This window comes from Amblyraja radiata, chromosome X, assembly GCF_010909765.2.
Source record: "Amblyraja radiata isolate CabotCenter1 chromosome X, sAmbRad1.1.pri, whole genome shotgun sequence".
Classification (NCBI taxonomy): domain Eukaryota; kingdom Metazoa; phylum Chordata; class Chondrichthyes; order Rajiformes; family Rajidae; genus Amblyraja; species Amblyraja radiata.
The window spans coordinates 11838932-11859469 of NC_045999.1; the positions used below are offsets into that span (position 1 = coordinate 11838932).

Genomic DNA, 20538 nt, shown 5'->3' on the forward strand with positions numbered 1-20538 from the left:
TTCCACAATAGCACAGGCTGCTGAGGTGGTGAACTGATTGCTTCATCCCTTAAGAGTCATGAGAAGTCCAGAACCAGGGGGGCACAGTTTAAGAATAAGGAGTAAGCCATTTAGAACGGATACGAGGAAACACTTGTTTTCACAGAGAGTGGTGAGTCTGTGGAATTCTCTGCCTCAGAGGGCAGGTGGAGGCAGGTTCTCTGGATGCTTTCAAGAGAGAGCTAGATAGGGCTCTTAAAATAGCGGTGTCAGGGGATATGGGGAGAAGGCAGGAACGGGGTACTGATTGGGGATAATCAGCCATGATCACATTGAATGGCGGTGCTGGCTCGAAGGGCCAAATGGCCTACTCCTGCACTTATTGTCTATTGCCTATTGTCTTACCAAGCAAAAACCTACATTTGCCACCTCGTGTCTTGTGTGGGTCTCAGCACATTGTTAGTAAGCTCTCTAGCCTGAGGTGGGGAAAGCTGCAAATCCCCTGCTCACCACTCCGGGATTCTCCTCTGTTGAAGTCACATCTCTTCTGATCCTGCCCCATGCAATCCTCGGGTCTTTCCCAGCTTGGCCTTCGTTTGTTGCTCCTCGGCTTGGGTTTACCGTACGTTGCTATAACTGGGGTTCAGCGCTGGGTTATTCTGCGCATCCGTCACTTCAGTTTGAATCTACGCTCACTCACTCACTCGCTCACTCGCTCACTCGCTCACTCGCTCACTCGCTCACTCGCTCACTCGCTCACTCGCTCACTCGCTCACTCGCTCACTCGCTCACTCGCTCACTCGCTCACTCACTCACTCATTGCGGACGAGCTTGGCGTTTCATGCCCGCTTTCACACCGACCCCCTTACATTTTCGGGGCAATTTTACAGAGGGCCAATTAACCTACAGACTCACACGTCTTTATGATGTGGGAGGAAACCGGAGCACTTGGAGGAAACCCACTCAATCACAGGGAGAACGTGCAAACTCCACACAGACAGCAGTCGCACCCGAGGTCAGGAACCCGGGTCTCTGGCGTTGAGAGGGAGGAGTTTTACCAGCTGCGCCTCTACCAATAGTGAGAACCACTGGTTTCAGCTCCAGCAGCCGGGGCAATCCTGATGTTTATGAAGGAACTGCAGATGCTGGTTTAAACCCAAGATAGATGCTGGAGTAACTCAGCGGGTCAGGCAGCGTCTCTGAAGAGAAGGAATGGGTGGCGTTTCGGGTCTGAAGAAGGGTCTCGACCCGAAATGTCAGCCATTCCTTCTCTCCAGAGACGCTGGCTGACCCGCTGAGTTACTCCAGCATCTTGTGTCTATCTTGGGCTCAACCCTGACTGCCAGTGTGGAGTTTGCACCTTCTTATATTTGCATGGCTTTGTTCCAGCTGCTGTGGTTTCCTGCCACATCCCAAAGACACGCTGATGGAATGAGACTCAATGGGCAGAATGGCCATTGAGTCTTAAGTCATGTGAAGTCGTTTAGGTCTGTTTAGAAATACAGCATGGAATCAGGCCCTTCGGCCCACCGAGTCCATGCTGGCCATCAATCTCCCGTTCACACTAGTTCTATGTTAGTTCACTTCCCCAGTCCACACACACACCAGTGACAATTATACCAAACCCGCACGTCTTGTGTATATTGGAGGAAACCGGAGCACCCGGAGGAAACCCACGCGGTCAAAGGGAGAACGTGCGAACTCCACGCGGGCAGCACCCGAGGTCGGGATCGAACCTGGGTCTCTGGTGCTGAGAGGGAGCTTCGCCACTGTGAGGACTGGAGATACATGTTGGACAGAGCAAGTGAGAACGGCAGACGTCCATGGGCTGAAGAGACTACAATTATAAAATACAAATACAAGGCCACAGTGAGCGGACATTGACCGCTCCACTGTGACTCCGTTTCACACACCAGTCCATTTGTTAGCGGCACATGTTCGGGGAGAAATTCCTCCCCTAGTATTTTTAAAGCAGAACAGCGACAATAGTTGGTTGCAAGATAAAATCACAGCTTGTGAAGAATGCGCTGGATGCCAAGTTGGAGCGATTGATTATTGATCGGGATGTGACTGGCCTGTCGCCTCCAGCAGCACCAGGGGCAATTGATCAAACTCATCAATCTAACTGCACTGCTGTCAATTATTTGGCAACAAAAGCGAGTCAGAGGTGTACAGATGAGGCTCGGGGAGCTGGCCTCCCCTTGACAAATTTACCTAAGCTGCAAATAATAAGGCCAGAGGAGATGCGTTGCGTTTATTGATTGAAGAGCAGGCTGGGACCACGCCGATTCCCCAGCCCCGCCTCGGCGAAGGCAATACATCACCTCTTCACACGGCTCGGGGACAGTCGCTGCCGGGAATTGCTGTAGGTTTGTGCGCTCAAATAACACTGGTAAATCAAGTCTAAGCACATCAATGTGGGCAGCAACTGTCTAGTTTAGAGATACAGCGCGGAGTGAAGGGGGGGACCTCATCGAAACCTACACAATAGTGAAAGACTTGGATAGTGTGGATTCATCGATACATAGACAATAGGTGCAGGAGTAGGCCATTCGGTCCATCGAGCCAGCACTGCCATTCACTGTGATCATGGCTGATCATCCACAATCAGTACCCCGTTCCTGCCATCTCCCCATATTCCTTGACTCCGCTATCTTTAAGAGCTCTATCTAACTCTCTTGAAAGCATCCAGAGAATTGGCCTTCCGAGGCAGATAAAATTCTACAGATTCACAACTCTCTGGGTGAAAAAGTTTTTCATCTCAGTTCTAAATGGCTTACACCTTATTCTTAAACTGTGGTCCCTGGTTCTGGACACCCCCAACATCTGAACATGTTTCTTGCATCTAGTGTGTCCAATCACTTAATAATTTTATGTTTCCATTAGATCTCCTCTCATCCTTCTAAATTCCAGTGAAAACATGGCCAGTCGCTCCATTCTTTCAACATATGACAGTCTCGCCATCCCGGGAATTAACCTTGTGAACCTACTCTGCACTCCCTCAATAGCAAGAATGTCCTTCCTCAAATTAGGAGATCAAAACTGCACACAATACTCCAGGTGTGGTCTCACCAGGGCTCTGTACAACTGCAGAAGGACCTCTTTGTTGCTATACTCAACTCCTCTTGTTATGAAGGCCAACATGCCATTAGGGTTCTTCACTGCCTGCTGTGCCTGCATGCTTACTTTCAGTGACTGATGTACAAGGACACCCAGATCACGTTGGACAGAAGGAATGGATCCTTCTGCAGACATAAATATATAGTATGGTATAAATATATATAGTATTTATTTATAAATAAACTCAAGCCAAACTCAAGTGCTGTACAATAGGTAAAGCTAAGCAGGACATGTAGAGTGCAGGATATAGCTCTCAGCATTGTAGTGCATCAGTTCATTAGCAAGAGCTGGCAGGCAACAGTGGATCTGGGAGCGGAGGGTTGATTCATGTGAGATGGGGGTAAAGGTTGGAAGGTGATAAGCGGAGGCAACAATGGGCTGCAGATTATGAAACTTGTGCTTCATGAAGGTGAAGAGGCTTGGAGTGAAATCAGCACTGGTGTGCAACCCCCAAATCACAGGTTCATTTTAAGAGGGCAGTGATGTTATAATGCCTCTGATGATGGACCTTGGCTCCTCCATAGACTCATATAGTCATACCGTATATACATCTTTCCCATGCCGACCAAAATGCCCGACTACAGTAGTCCCACCTTAGTTTAGTTTAGAGACAGTGCATGGAACCGGGCTCTTCAGCCCACCGAGTCCGTGCTGACCAGCGAACCCCACACATTAACACTACCCTACACAAACTAGGGACAATTTACATTTATACCAAGGCACTAACCTATAAACCTGTATGTCTTTGGAGTATGGAAGGAATCCGAACATCTCAGAGAATACCCATGCAGGGAGAACGTACAAACTCTGTGCAGCCAGCACCCATGATCAGGATCGAACCCGGGTCTTTGGCGCTGTCAGGCAGCAACTCTACCACTATGCCACCGTGCTGTCCACCTGCCACCTTTGGCTCATATCTCTCTATACTTTTCCTATCCATGTGTCTGTACCTTTCATGTTCTTCAACAGAGCAGATCCTTGTCAGAGATCAAAACCAGGAATTACAACACGAGATAGGCTCAGCGTGTCAGGAGATATCTGTGGCGACAGAAACAGTCAATGCCTCAGATCAATGAGCTTCATTCCAATCTTACTTCAATGGCTCATCTGATTCTCTTTGCTCAACCGTGAAGGACCTGTTTTGAAATGACATCTTGCACTTGATTTCAAATGGTGGAAGTGGCATTTCAAATTCATTGCAACATGAACAACCCTTTCACACAGTAAAGGACCCAACATGCTTCACATTGTAGTGCAGGGGGATGAGGGGTGATCTTATAGAGGAGCTCAAACTCATGAGACCAATAGATCAGGTAAACACAGTATTTTGCCTAGAGTGGGGGAATCGGAAACCAGAGCACATAGGTTTAATGTGAGGGGGGAAAGATTTAATGGGAACGTGAGGGGTAACCTGTTACGCAAGGGGGTAATCGGTGTATTGAATGAGCTGCCGGAGGAGGTAGTTGAGGCAGGTTCTATTGCAACATTTAAGAAACATTTAGACAGGTACATGGATAGGATAGGTTTAGAGGGATATGGGCCAAAAGCAGGCAGGGTCAACTAGTTTAGATGGAGCATGTTGGTCGGCATGGGCAAGTTGGGCCAAAGGGCCTGTTTCCATGCTGTATGACTGTAAAAGTGCACTCGTACACAAGTAACGTGCCCAATCCTGTTGAAGGTGGCCTCAGATAGAGGACCAGAATAGTGGAAAAGAAAATTGCAAGTGCTAGAAAATAGAAAATGACTCTCCATTTCCTTCCACGGATGCTGCCTGACTCGCTGAGTTCCTCCAGCATTTTGTGTCTTTCCCAGACAGTGATTGGAGATGGAAACAGTGTCAAGGTCTCAAGTCAATGGGCTTCATTCCAATCTTCCTTCAGTGGTTCAACGCCACATATGCTGCCTGACCCGGAGTTCCCCAAGTGCAGGCGTCATTTCAAAACAGAAAATGCTGGAAATGCCCAGTAGGTTAGAACTCATCTGTAGAAGGTAAAGCAGTGTTAATGTTTTGTTTGAAGATCCTTCCTCAGCTGAGTATTTCATGCGGTTTCTGTTTTTACTTTAAGGGGACCAAAATGTTGTCAACAAGACATGTTTTATGAACTGTCTAACAGATGGAGTTTGTTGAATGCTCATTCCATTAGGGTGGAGCAGTGGTGGAGTTGCTGTCTCACAGCGCCAGAGACCCGGGTTCAATCCTGACCATGGGTGCTGTCTGTACGGTGTTTGCACGTCCTCCCTGTGACCACGTGGGTTTTCTCCGGGTGCTTCACATAGGGAGCAATCAACCAATGGGAAATTCACTGATAGACTTTAGATTTTTGAGATACAGCGTGGAAACAGGCCCTTCAGCCCATCGAGTCTGTACCAACCAGCGATCGCCCCATACTCTTAACAGTATCCTACACACTAGGGACAATTTTCAAATTACAGAAGCCAATTAACCTAAAAACCTGCACGTCATTGGAGTGTGGGAGGAAACTGGAGCACCCGGATAAAACCCACGCGGTCACAGGGAGAACGTACAAACTCCGCAGACAGCACCTGTAGTCATGGTCGAACCCGGGTCTCTGGCGCTGTAGGGCAGCAACTCTACCGCTGCACCATCTTGCCGGTCTGAATGGAGGGCTAAGATGTTTGGCGTCTGGAATGGAAGAAGGATCAACTGGGATTCTGCCATTAAAGATGTTAATGGCTCTTCCTTATTCTAAAGGCATGGATTCCATGGGTTTGGGCTCAAGGGGGGAATGGGGAAGAGAGAGAAAGAGAGAGAGAAAGAGAAAGAGAAAGAGAAAGAGAAAGAGGGAGAGAGAGAGAACAAGAGGAAGGAGGGAGAGAGAGAGCGACAGAGACAGAGAAGTAGAGCACCATTGGCTGTGTATTGCCATGTTTGTGATGAACTCCTACACCCACACACTGAACATGTAGATTGCATTTCTTGTTCAAAGAATGAATTTCTTACTGGACTTAAATGTCAAGTGCAAGTGATAGTGCAGATGCCAGACTTAGGTGAATACTCCCATCATAACATGGTGCGGTGGGATGCAAGCAGAAGCCTCCACGTGGCGCATCCCGGGCAATGCTGACGACAAAAACTGTACCACAGTGACTGACTGAAGTAGCCAATTCTGCAACCACCGACCGTCAACTGTCACTGACCGACCGGAAAGACGTGATATGGAAGATGGCCGGACACGAGGAAGAAGATGGTGTGGTGATGAGTTTCAGGTTACTTTTTGAAGTCTGCATGTACATAGTATGCTCCGAGATTGGGATTGACTGCTCTTTGAAATCCTCCAGCAATCTGAGTTCCTTGCCTGTCAGTAAGTCCCTTTCAGGCTACTTTCGTGCTAAGAAAATTGGGTCATTTTAAAGCCCTGTCACTTTACAGGAACCCTGAATATTTGAGTGCGTAATTTCATTCCTTCCACTAGGCACTGATGTTAACATTAATAGTTAACTAGGAGTATCATTATTAATGTAGACAGGGAGAGGTTATTTTTGTAGAAAATAATGTGCAGTGCAGCTCGAAACCTGGAGTGAACCAGGATTTGGCTGACAGCGCAGTCTGTACTGTATTCTGTGTGCTTTCTTCCTACTGACAACTACTGACAACAGATGTCCTGTTCCACTGGTGCAGCTCTGCAAACCTGTGGGCCTTTTAGTTTAGAATAGATTCCGTTAGAGATACAGAACGGAAACAGGCCCAGTGCACGCCAACCGACGATCCCCATACACTAGGGACAATTTACAATCTTTACCAAAGCCAATTAAATCTACAAACCTGTAGGAGGAAACCGGAGCACCCGAGGAAAACCCACGTGGTCACGGGGAGAACGTACAAACTCCCTACAGACAGCACCCATAGTCTGTATCAAACCCTGGTCTGTAAGGCAGACTGTGCTGACCTTTTCCATTGTAACTAACGCATTATTCCAACATACATCTGAATTATGATCCGCTCAGCCCCTCATACCTATTCCAAGATTGCGGTAGATCTGATTGTCACCTCCCACCTGCAGTATTATTTGCTTAGAAGGTTATCAATCTTTGCCTTAAAAACATTAAAATACGCTTTTCGACGAAAATGTGAGGTTATCCATTTTGGTAGCAAACCCAGGAAGGCAGATTACTATCTAAATGGCATCAAGTTGTGAAAAGGGGAAGTACAACGGGATCTGGGGGTCCTTGTTCATCAGTCTATGAAAGTAAGCATGCAGGTACAGCAGGCAGTGAAGAAAGCGAAAGGCATGTTGGCCTTTATAACAAGAGGAGTCGAATATAGGAGCAAAGAGGTCCTTCTGCAGTTGTACAGAGCCCTAGTGAGGCCACCTGGAGTATCGTGTGCAGTTTTAGTCTCCTAATTTGAGGAAGGACATTCTTGGTATTGAGGGAGTGCAGCGTAGGTTTACAAGGTTAATTCCCGGGATGGCGGGACTGTCATATGCTGAGAGAATGACGCAGCTGGGCTTGTACACTCCGGAGTTTAGAAGGATGAGAGGAGATCTTATTGAAACATACAAGATTGTTAAGGGTTTGGACACGCTGGAGGCAGGAAATATGTTCCCGATGTTGGGGGAGTCCAGAACCAGGGACCACAGTTTAAGAATAAGGGGTTAGCCATTGAGAACGGAGACGAGGAAACACTTTTTCTCACAGAGAGTTGTGAGTCTGTGGAATTCTCTGCCTCAGAGGGTGGTGGAGGCAGGTTCTCTGGATGCTTTTAGAAGAGAGCTGGATAGGATTCTTAAAGATAGCGGAGTCAGGGGATATGGGGAAAAGGGTACTGATTAGGGATGATCAGCCATGATCACATTGAATGGCGGTGCTGGCTCGAAGGGCCGAATGACCTACTCCTGCACCTATAGTCTATTATCTATTGAAAGATTTACACACCTGGAGTGAGGTGGCAAATCTGTAGCACAGGATCACATCAGTGATAAACCACAATCTGCCCGTAATATACAGAGCTCAACGATCTTGTAGCTAACAAGTCTGCAGTTGTGCCGTATTATGTTGCGGGTTATGGTGGGCAATAGTGCAGGAGGCGGGCTCCATAAACAGGGCCCAGTGTGTGAATGCAACCACAAGTGTTCAACCATAAGTGTCCACTGGGTGATTCATCCTGGCTTACTCACCAGATCCCAATCATCACAGAAGCTAGTGTTTAGTCAATTAGCATCAACCCATGTGATGGCAGGACAAGCTGAGAGCACGGGACATGGGAATGATAATGTCCCAGCTGGAGAGCTGAAGACCTGGGCTCCAGAACTAGTTGCGCCTCAGATACAACGATGGCATCTAGCAGACAATGTGGAGTTAGAATTCAGAGATACAGAATGGAAACAGGCCCTTCAGCCCACACCGACCAGTGATCACCCCATACACTAGCACTATGCTACACACACTGGGGACAATTTACAATTTTACCAAAGCCAATTAACCTACAAACCTGCACGTCTTTGGATTGTGGGAAGAACCAGAGCACGTGGAGAAAACCCACGCGGTCACGGGGAGAACATACAAACTCCGTACAGGCCGCGCCTGCAGTCAGGATCGAACCCAGGTCTCTGGCATGTATGGCAGCAACTCTAAAAGCTGGTGGAGGTGGAGGTGACCACTCTTGCCATCAATGGAGCATTTGACCGAGTGTGATGTGAAGAAACTATTATCCCAACTCCAGGCCAATATTGCAGATGATTCTCTGGTCAGTGTCCTGGATCCATCCAACGTCAACTACTTCAATAGATAGACACAAAATGCTGGAGTAATTCAGCGGGACAGGCAGCATATCTGGAGAGAAGGAATGGGAGACCCTTCTTCAGACTGATATTCCAGCCATCATAAGGTCAAAGATGGGGACCTTTCCCCCGAGATCTTATCCAATTTCCTTCTTAATAGTCTGTCCAAGGAAATTTCTACCATCAGAACCTTTCTTTACGTGTAAAGGATTCTGCCCACAATTCCACTGTGTATTTTGCCCATCACTTTCAATCTTTGTACTTGGTCTCCTAATACCATCAACTCGATTTTGTGCTCTATCTGGTCCTGTCGTAACCTTGCTCATCTCTGGTGAAGGTCCATTCAACCATCTCTGCTCCAGGGGGATCCGTCATGTAACCTTGCAGCAGACATTCTTCAAACTTAGAAATATTCCTCTGAATCTATTCTGCAAAACTCAAACCGAGGCCAAACCAATTATGGAAACATACAGTGTGGAAACAGGTCTTTCGGCTCACCTGCCTGCATTTGGCCCACATCTCTCTCAACCTTGTTCTCATAGAAATTCACCACAACCACCCTGCTTCTGTTCTCTATCGTTGAATCCCAGGATTGGAAATGTTTCACTCTTATCCCATCGATCATGTACAATAATTCATGCATCATACATACTCGCAAGTACCTCTGTTCCCAAATGTAGCCACAAGGAACTGCAGATACTGGTTTACAAGAGGACTCAAAGTGCTGTAGTAACTCAGCAGCTCAGGCAGCATCTCTGGAGAACATGGATAGGTGACGTTTTATGTCAGGACCCTTCTTCAGACTCAGCAGAGGCCCTACCTTTGTACCCCCACATCTCAACGTGTCCTGAGCCCGCCGTGATGTAGACCTCTTCTTCTGTCACCACCACCTCTAGGTTTTCTATGGGAAGGAGTCCTCGCCTTGACCCCTTCTCCGGACTTCCCCTTCCTCATGGACTCACACTGCCAGCCTTCAACCCTCTCTAGAGCTTTTTATTTCCAATTCCCGGCAAGCCAACAACTCTTGACTTCTCTACTTCCCTTACTCACTCCCATCTCAACCCCTCTGAACGCAGTCATCTGTTCATTTAGGAGTCTGGAGAAGGGTCCCGACCCGAAACGTTGCCCATCATGTTCTCCAGAGATGCTGCCTGACCCGCTGAGTGACTCCAGCACTTTGAGTAATTCAACATATAATCAATAAATAACCACACTACTCGTGCTAAAAAAACACACAAAGTCCTCAGTGGATCCAAAGACCATGGCCTATAGTTCATAGTTGAGGTTAGTGTTTTGTGGTCTTCAAAAGCTTCTTGTTGGGAATAAGTTGTTCTTTAATCTGGTGGTCGTGGGTTTCAGATATCTGAACCCTTTTTCCGATGGGGGGAGTGAAATGAGAGCGTAGTCTGGGTGGTGTGGGTCTTTGATGATGTTGGCTGCCTTTTTGAAGCAGAGCCATTTGTAGATCCCTGCGATGGTGGGGCGTGCAATACCCATGATGGAATAGACAGTGTTCACCACTCTCGGTAATCTCCTTCATTCCTCAGCGTTCCGAGTCGCTGAACCAGGCTGTGACGCAACCAGTCAATACGCTCCCTACCGTACAAGTTCAGGAGAGGATTCGTTAAAGTACCAACTCCCTTCAATCTAATAAGGAAGTAGAGGGGCGACACGGTGGCACAGCGGTAGAGTTGCTGCCTTACAGCTCCAGAGATACAGGTTCAATCCCGACTACAGGTGCTGTCTGTACGGAGTTTTTACGTTTTCCCCATGACCGCATGGGTTTTCTCTGAGACCTTTGGTTTCGTCCCACACTCCAAAGATGTACAGGTTTATAGGTTAATTGGCTTGGTATAAATGTAAATAAATTATCCCTGGTGTGTGTGGGATAGTGTTAAAGTGCCGGGGTCGCTGGTTGGTGCGGACTCGATGGGCCAAAGGGCCTGTTTCTGCGCCGTATATCTAAACTAAATAAAACTAAACCAGAGGCATTGCTGAGATTTCTTTATGATTGTATCAATGTGCTGGGCACAGGCCAGATCTTCAAAGACATGCATGCCCAGAAACGGAGGTGCTGACTTTTACCACCATCAACCCATTGATGCAGACAGGTTCATGGATTGTCGGCTTCCATCTACTAAAGCCAACAGTCAGCTCCTTGGTCTTGCTGACGTTGAGAGGAAGATTGCTGCTCTGGCACCATTCAATCAGTATTTTAATCTCCACTAATACTCTGAGTCATCAGTACCTATTAATTGTTCAAGAACGATGGCCCATAGTCTTTGGATCCACTGAGGACGTTATGTTTTTTTTTTTGCACTAGTGCTGTGGTTATTTATCGATTTTTTGTTTATTATATGTTGAATTACACAATGTGTTCGACTCACTCAGCGGGTCAGGCAGCATCTCTGGAGAACATGATCGGCAACGTTTCGGGTCGGGACCCTTCTTCAGACTCCTAAGTGAACGGACGACTATGTGTTCAAAGGGGTTGAGATTGGAGTGGGTAATGGGGGTAGTTGGAAGTTGGCATTATTTGTCCGGGGTGGAAGATTGCAACCTTCACGTGGTCTGCCCTGTTTCGACGAATGCAATCAACCTGGCGTGCACAATCAAATAAGATCAAATAGAACAAGTTGTCCTGCAACTTTAGGCTGTGCACGCCATACGCAAGAAGAAGAGAAGATCAGTTGTCCAACAACATTTGTCGGATGTACTGAAAACGCAACAATGAAATTCTTACTTGCAACAGCATAAAATGTCTGTAATGATGGTGCTGGCTTAAGGGTTGGCCTGGCCTCTTCCCCTACAATTTATTCTGCTATTATACATTACTTTTGTTATTTGCCAGTCCTCTGACACTCTCCTGTATTGTTGGCTTAAAGATGGAACTGTGTCTGGCTGCACAGTCATGGGTATAGAGTGAGTAGAGCAGGGGTCTGAATGAACACACAGCCCTGACCTCTTGCAGTGCTGATGCCTGTTTTGGAAGCAATCTGTACTGACTGTGGAAGTATAAGATGCAGTTGCATAGGGATGAACAGAGATCAATTTTCTTGAGTTTGACAACATTTGGAGTGAAACACATTTTAACTTCAAAAAATCATACAAGAGTCAAGAGTGTTTCATTGTCCTATGTATCGTAAACACAGCGAGATTCTTACTCGCAGCAGCATAAAATGTCCGTAAACACAGTACTCACAGATAACATAATACACAAAAAAAGTTCAATAAATTAAAAAAAAGACAATATTAAAGCTAAAAGGGCCAAAGTTTCTAGTGAATCCAAGACAGTTCCTAATTTGTGTTTTAGTTGATGTCTATTGTGTTCAAGAGGCCGAGGCTTGTTCTGTTCCTGAACCTAGAGGTCATGGTTTTCAGACTCCTATACCTTCTTCCTAATGGTAGGAGTGAAATGAGAACATGGCCAGGGTGGTCTGGGTCCTTGATGCTGTCTACCTTTTTGAGGCTGTGACTCCTGTAGATCCCTTCAATGGTGGTCTTTGTAAACAAACATCTGTAAAAGCCAACTATATTTTCTCCTAATTGTTGTTATTTTAAATCTACCCCAGCACAGGTTAATCTATGAGACCTGGGTGTGTCAGGCTGCCTCGTGTTGAATAAGGCAGGCGCTTGGCCCACCAGAGAATCAATGCTTTTGGGGAACGAGCAGGAAGGTGGAGTTGAGACGAACAATCAGATCAGCGATGAATGACGGTGCTGGCTTAAGGGCCGGTCTGGCCTCTTCCTCCCCCTTCAATTTCTTCTGCTGCTATACATTACTTTTGTTATTTCCCTGTCCTCTGATGCTCCCCTGTACCAAGGGATGATTGGAAGAATATGCCACACACCGCTCTGTAAGCTTTATCTCCAGAATGGGAAAACTTGATTTGAAGCATTGCCTTTCTCGTGCATACGGACAAACACAAATGCTGATGTATTAGTAACAGGAGTGGACCATTCGGCCTCTAGAGCCTGCTCTGCTGTTCAATGAGAGTGTCGCTGATTTGACTGAAGCCTCCACTCCCCGCTACCTGTTTTTCTGTGTAGGAAGGAACTGCAGATACCGGTTTACACCGAAGATAGACATAAAGTGCTGGAGTAACTCAACGGGTCAGGCAGCTTCTCTGGAGAAAAAGGATGGGCGATGTTTCTGGTCAGTAGCTTTCTTCAGACTGAAAGTGGTGGTGGGGGGGGGGGGGGGGGAGAGAACTGGGGGTAGGAAAAGGCCCTACATATCTCTGTGCTTACCTGCTTATCTATCCTTCTAACTTAAAATTTTCCCGTCTGCCTCCACCGCTCTTAAGAAACATTGAAATTTAAATAAATAATTGGTTAAGAAGGAACTGCAGATGCTGGAAAAATCGAAGGTAGATAAAAATGCTGGCGAAACTCAGAAGGGTCTCAACCCGAAATGTTGCTTATTCCTTCGCTCCATAGATGCTGCCTCACCAGCTGAGTTTCGCCAGCATTTTTATCTACCTATAAATAATTGGAGTACTTTTAAGTATTTCAATTTAAAAGTTTGTAACTGACCTGAAATTTAACGTTTAAGAAGGAACTGCAGATGCTGGAAAATCGAAGTTAGACAAAAGTGCTGGAGAAACTCAGCGGGTGCAGCAGCATCTATGGAGCGAATTAAATAGGCAACGTTTCGGGCCGAAACCTTTCTTCAGACTGAAATGTAACATTCTCTCCGACAGCCAAACTTCTCCACTGAAATAAATACGGCACGGGTTCATGTGGCAGTTCGTCAGATCTTTAGCTTGACTTTGGTTTAGACATACAGCGCGGAAACAGGCTTGTCAGCCCACCGATCTCCACACACCAACACTATCCGACACACACTAGGGATAACTTACAATTATACCAAGCCAATTAACCTACAAACCTGTAACCTACACTTTGGAGTGTGGGAGAAAAACAGAGGAATAAATTTCAAGATCCTCCTTTATGTCTACAAAGCCCTTAATGGGCTTGCCCCCACCTACATCAAAAGTCTGCTTACCCACCTCACCACCTCCAGGTCCCTCAGTTCGGCCGACTTGGGGTTACTGAACATCCGTTCATACTAGGCATAAGCTCAGGGGCGACCGCGCCTTTGCGGTTGCAGCTCCTAGACTGTGGAACAGCATCCCTATTCCCATCAGAACTGCCCCCTCCATCGACTCCTTTAAGTCGAGACTTACAACTCATCTCTACTCCCAAGCCTTTCTTGACGTCCTCTGAGCGAGGGCTATATGTAAGTAGTGATGTTTGTATTTAATCTATGAACCACTGTTGTATAACGTTAGTACCTCCACCAATGTAAAGCACTTTGGCCAACGAGAGTTGTTTTTTAAATGTGCTATATAAATAGAAAGTGACTTGACTTGACTTGAATTGGCATGTCGAGTTTGCCCCCTGTGGCCGGGACTCTGGAACTGCAGCCTGGCCGGAGCCAGCAGATCCGTTCCCATAGCCAACTTCTGAGGGCTGGTATCTTGGCTCTTCAGCTGCCTAGGTGGACCGCTGGTCTCCTCTCGGAAGCTATGATCTATGTTGGTCCGGCAAAACAGATAAGAAGGCTCTGGAACCAAGGATGCTGGATATTTGGTGGTGGACGTGTAATTACTTAGTACAGGTAATCTCATTGAACACCTCTTCCTTGGGGAGCACATTTTATTGGACTAATCCCCTATTGACCTAAATATTGTTTCTGCAGATCAATTTTGAATGGACACTCCATGCTGCCACCATACCAGCTTTGCCCATGGCCACTGGCTGTACTATTCAGGACGCTGTGATTGACATCATCCAGCTGACAGTCTTAACTCAATATAAACGTTCCAACACAGCTCAACGTTTGATTTGCTTTACTCACTGCCATTGGGAATACCCAGAAAATCAATCACATCTATTTGCAAAAAAACAGCTTGATTGGAAATGGACCTGAATTCAGCAGAGGATGAGAATTTAATTATGACTGACAGTGCCTCCATGTCCACCAACGTTTGATTTTAAGTCTCGTTCTTGTTTACAAATAGCTCTCGTTTTCTTTACCTCACTCCTCCAACTCTGTAATATCCAATCCTCCTCATTATCTCAAAACAGAATTTAAAAATAATAATTTATGTAACCCCTGTGTTAATTGTCCCATCGTTAGTATCAGTGGAGCCCTGCAGGTCACAACTTGCAGCTGCCTGTCCTTTCACCCTTTTTGTTATTTTTAGTCTGTTTAAAAAGTTTGTTTTGGAGGTCTTTTAGTCTTTTTTAGGTGGGGGATGGGGGGAAACAACAGACAATAGATGCAGGAGTAGGCCATTCGGCCCTTCGAGCCAGCACCGCCATTCAATGTGATCATGGCTGATCATCCCCAATCCGTACCCCGCTACTGCCTACTCCCCATATCCCCTGACTCTGCTATTTTTAAGAGCCCTATCTAGCTCTCTCTTGAAAGTATCCAGAGAACCTGCCTCCACCGCGCACTGAGGCAGAGAATTCCACAGACTCACCACTCTCTGTGAGTAAAAGTGTTTCCTCATCTCCGTTCTAAATGGCTTCCTCCTTATTCTTAAACTGTGGCCCCTGATTCTGGACTCCCCCAACATCGGGAACATGTTTCCTGCCTCTAGCGTGTCCAAACCCTTAACAATCTTATATGTTTCAATGTTTTATATGGGAAGGGGTAAACTGTTTTTTCCAGTCTCTACCTGGTCGAGGATGCGTCTTTTCTCCAAGCCGCATATTCGCCCTCCACCTCACGGCCTACCATCTGGATTGGCGCGGCCTTTCCTGCCGGAGACCGGCCTGAGCTTCAGCGACGGTGCAGCAGTTACCATCGCGGAGCGGGCGATTCTTATCGGGGATCGCCATGTTGGAGCTCTGAAATGTTGGGCCAGCTGATTGCATCGTGGAGCTGTGGTTTGCGGCGCTTCCAGCCGCAGGTGGTGCTGGCTCTAACATCGTGGAGCCTGGGATCTTTGCCGAGGATTACCAGCGTTGAATCTCCGCCCTGCTCGGCCTGTGGATTTCAGGAGTCGCGGTCTCCGGTGGGAAGTGGTCGATTCGGAAACTCCAAGCCGCTGAGTGTTCTGCGTTCTGACGTCGGAGCTGCATGATACCGAAGAGGGTCTGAAAATGTGGAGGCCTAAAAGGCCCCGACCACGGGTGAACAAGTGGAATAGGACTGAACTTTATTGCCTTCCCTCACAGTGGGAAACGTTGATTCCGCTGTGGGGGATGTTTATGTTAAATTATATCGTTTACTGTGTTCTTTTTATTCGTGTGGCTGTAACAAGTCGATGGCCACGCCGCTGTGTTTGGCTGCTTGTCTTCGCCTCTTGCCGCTCCTGTTTGCCCTGGCTCTGTTTGTGTCTACCTGCTCTGGTCTGGACAGCACTTTGGTCAACGTGGGTTGTTTTTAAATGTGCGTAATAAATAAATATATATTATTATTATTATTATATTAACTGTTCTGGCAAGTACTATAACAATGTTGAAGAAGCATTTCGACAGGTACATGGATAGGATAGGTTTAGAGGGATATGGGCCAAATGCAGGCATGTGGGATTAGTGTTGGTGGGGCATGTTGGTCGGCATGGGCAAGTTGGGCAGCAAAGCCTGTTTCCCTGCTATATCACTATGATTTGAGTATGATTAGACTATGATCACCAAACAGCTCTTTCCTGCCATCTGGTGGCTTAACAATGAATGTGATTCACCTGTCCTGCAAAAGACACTGAGAATATTGCACAGATAAAAATTGGAATGTCTCTAAAAGGAGATAACTTTTGTAGGCTGTCCATATCTCTTAGACCATAGACCAGGGATCATTGCTGCTGGACAGACTATGAGTGTGGTGATATATTCAATACTGCCGAGACCAAGAGCATCGTCTGTAGACAAAAAGGCTGGAGAAACTCAGCGGGTGCAGCAGCATCTATGGAGTGAAGGAAATAGGCAACGTTTCGGGTCAAAACCCTTCTTCAGACTTTTCCCCGTTGCCTATTTCCTCCGCTGAGTTTCTCCAGCATTTTTGTCTACCTTCGATTTTCCAGCATCTGCAGTTCCTTCTTGACCAAGAGCATTGTCTGCCAGGATCAACTGAAGTAAGTGTTCTGGACTTTTAGTGGGCCAGTGGCAGGTGGGACTCCCTGCTGGAGATGGCATCGTACGTGTGGAGCACCACACACCTCCTCTACCTGGGGTCTCCCTGAGTCCCACTGAGGATTCTTGGCCGGCGAACTGGCAGGATCTGGAGATGAAAGTCGTCGCCCGGCTGGGGCGCAGGTCGGGCTTGCTTAAAGTTCGTTCTTTCCAGGGTAGGGTGCTGATCATAAACCAGCTGGTGGCCTCCATGTTATGGTACTGGCTGGCTACTCTGGCCCTACAATACAGAAGAAGTCAGTGGATTTCTTTTGGGGAGATAGGAAGCACTGGGTTTCCACAGCGGTCCTGAGTCTCCCGTTAGAGGAGGGCGGCCAGTCCTTGGTATGCGTGCGTACCCTGGTGGCGGCTCTCCGTCTCAGGACTCTGCGGAAGTACGTGTACGCGGAGCACCCCCCCCATGTATTTCTTCCGCCGGGGCAGTTGCCAAAGGCGGGTTTTGTGGCTCCCGGTGGCAGGCATCAGTCGACCCGCCACACAGGGACTGCCTAGTTTCTATTGTGATGTGTTAAGAGTGAGGAATTTGGTCAATTTCAGCCAGCGCATTGCCCCTCAGGGGGAGGGGTGGTGTCGTGGCTTCAAGGGGGGGCGGCCTAACCCTGTCATGGCGGGTGTCGAGGAGAGGAATGATTCTGACCAAGCTCATCCCCGCTCCGCCGGAATTGCTCATCAGGGCCCAGGCTCCGGAATGGTCACACCAGAGTCGGTTGCCTGCCCCTCTTCCGGGCCCATGTCCGTGCTCGTGTGTCCATGACTTTCGAAGGCTATCGGAGCCTTTCCGAGTACGCTGGTCGCCGCGAGAGGTTGAGAGCATTGTAAATAAAGGTTGCAGGATTGTATCATGAGTGCTTGATGTATTGTGACCATTGAATGTCAATGGACTTTTGGTGCACTGTAATATGCAATTGTTTAATAAAGTCCTTGGAAAAGGGGAGAGAGAGAGAGAGAGAGGGGGAGAGAGAGAGAGAGAGAGAGAGAGAGAGGGAGAGAGGGAGAGAGAGGGGGAGGGGGAGGGGGAGAGAGAGAGAGTGAGTCCCATCCATGCACATGTCCAAATGTCTTTCAAAATGTTGTTATTATACCTGCCTTGGTAACTTCCCCACAACCACTGTGGACAAAAGTTTAACCTCAGGTTCTTATCAAATCTTTCCCCTCTCACCTAAGTCCCCTCGTTCTTTTTGGTCCCAGACAACGTTTCTTACTGCCTTCAACCCCACCAGTTCCGGTGTCCACCCTCCCTGCGTCATCCGATGACTTACCTTTACCTAGTTAGATTAATTTGGTTTGGGGACACAGCACGGAAACAGGCCCTTCTGCCCACCAATGTACACGCTGATCACACGTTCGCACATGTTCTACATTATCTCACTTTCTCATCCACTCGCTACACAATCTGGGCAATTTTCAGAGGCCAATTAACCTATGAACCCGCACATCTTTGGAATGTGGAGGAAACCAACGTTATATTGCACAGGGAGAATGTGCAAACTCCACAGAGACAGCGACCCAGGTCAGGGTCGAACCCAGGGCTTGGAATTGACCAGATGTTCCCCATTACGTCCACATACGCTCACAAAATCAACCACCACCAATTGGCGCATTTCACAGTAACATCATCAACATCTGCACTCCAGGACATTTGATGCTTTGTAATATCTTGGTTCTGGTTTGTACCCTAAGGATTTCTCTTCCTGTGAATAGTCCCCACCATCTGGCATCTAATTTGAGGAAGGACATCCTTGTGATTGAGGCAGTGCAGCGTAGGTTCACAAGATTGATCCCTGGGATGGCGGGACTGTCATATGAGGAAAGATTGAAAAGACTAGGCTTGTATTCACTGGGGTTTAGGATGAGGGGGGGATCTTATAGAAACATATAAAATTATAAAAGGACTGGACAAGCTAGATGCAGGAACAATGTTCCCAATATTGGGCGAGTCCAGAACCAGGGGCCAAAGGTCTTAGAATAAAGGGGAGGCCATTTAAGACTGAGGTAAGAAAAAACCTTTTCACCCAGAGTTGTGAATTTGTGGAATTCCCTGCCACAGAGGGCAGTGGAGGCCAAATCACTGGACGGATTTAAGAGAGAGTTAGATAGAGCTCTAGGGGCTAGTGGGATCAAGGGATATGGGGAGAAGGTGGGCACGGGTTATTGATTGGGGACGATCAGCCATGATCACAATGAATGGCGGTGCTGGCTCTAAGGGCCGAATGGCCTCCTCTTGCACCTATTTTCTATGTCATCACTCTGCCCAACCTTATTAATGCTGAGAAATTGGCCCTCTCACACACGTTTTTGTCACATGCAGTTTGTGCACGAGATTGTCACTGCTGAGATTTCTGCATGGACCAGTAGAGAAGGGAGAAATAATGTTGCTAACTCCAGTAGCAATTCAACAGCACTTGCAGTGCCGGAGACCCGGGTTCCATCCTGACGACTGATGAAACGCAGGTCTGTATACACGCAGCAGCTCAACTGTACAGAATGTTTATCTTGAGTGACCTATGACCTGGGCATGCTCAGTTGAAATACCAAACTTGCTTATTATCAGGGCTGCCAACCCTCACGCATTGAGCGCGAGACTCACGCATTTGACGAAATTCTCAGGCTCTCACGCTAGTGACAGAAGTTCTCACGCTCAAAAAATTGTTTTTTTTAATATAAATAAAGTCACACTCCTCCACACTCCTACGCCACCGTACCACCCCATATATGTTTTACATATATATCTTAATTTCATTGAACCATATACGGTTGAATATGTGGCATTATTTTCGTCTTGTTTCTATAGTCAAAGGGTAAGGTTGATTGCTTTATTTGTGCAGAACAGTGATGGATGTCTGACTCCTCTTGCCTTGTTTCTATGTTTTTGTTTCTCTACATATATATATATATGGATAACAGCATGGATTATAATCTGATTTCCATGTATGAATATATTAAGGTCATTCATGTGCTGCACCTGTTGATCGGAGCCTGGCTCTACTGTGGAATGTAATTTAGCCTAACCTAATCAAATTTGAAGCATAAATATTGCATTCAAGTGCAAGTTACAATACTCGCTACAGTATGCACCAGATTGCACAATTTCAAGCTGAAAAATGCAAAAGCTCCCTACCGTGGGAGGGAGGACCCCCCTCCCCCCCTTCCCCCCTCCCCCCCTCGGTTGCTACGCTCTCTCGCAATTTCTCACTCTCAACTCTCACCAATGTTGGCAGCCCTGCTTATTATTGTTGGCCTTGCCGTGGCAGCGTGAGTGTAAATGCAGTCAATGGACAGGAGGCGGGTTTGTGCGATGGTCTGGGGAGGGAATGCGAAAGGCAATGCGGGCAGCGGCCGCTCGGCCCACAAAGACCCTGCTGTCCAGAGGGGTGGTGGTTGTCTCCACCCAGGCCTCATCCCCTCAACCCCTGAGGAACCCGTACAGCAGCAGCTTTGGAGATTAGAGCAGCGGTGGAGTTTGTTTCTGCGCCGTATCTCTCACCCTCACCTTCACCCTCAGGCCCAGGGCGGCGGCGGCGGCGGCAACGTTGTCAACGGGCGCTAGATC

The 20538-nt window shown here is 47.4% G+C and overlaps 1 protein-coding gene across 1 annotated transcript in view; it reads right to left on the reverse strand.

Annotated features, from left to right (window-relative positions):
- Nucleotides 1-20534, reverse strand: part of crabp1 (cellular retinoic acid binding protein 1) — a 39949-nt gene extending 19415 nt beyond the window's left edge. Inside the window, exon 1 of the mRNA XM_033015142.1 lies at nt 20195-20534. Coding sequence (XP_032871033.1) covers nt 20195-20387 — 193 coding nt within the window. The 5' untranslated portion in view covers nt 20388-20534. The remainder of the gene's footprint in view (nt 1-20194) is intronic.
- Nucleotides 20535-20538: the final 4 nt, after the last annotated feature.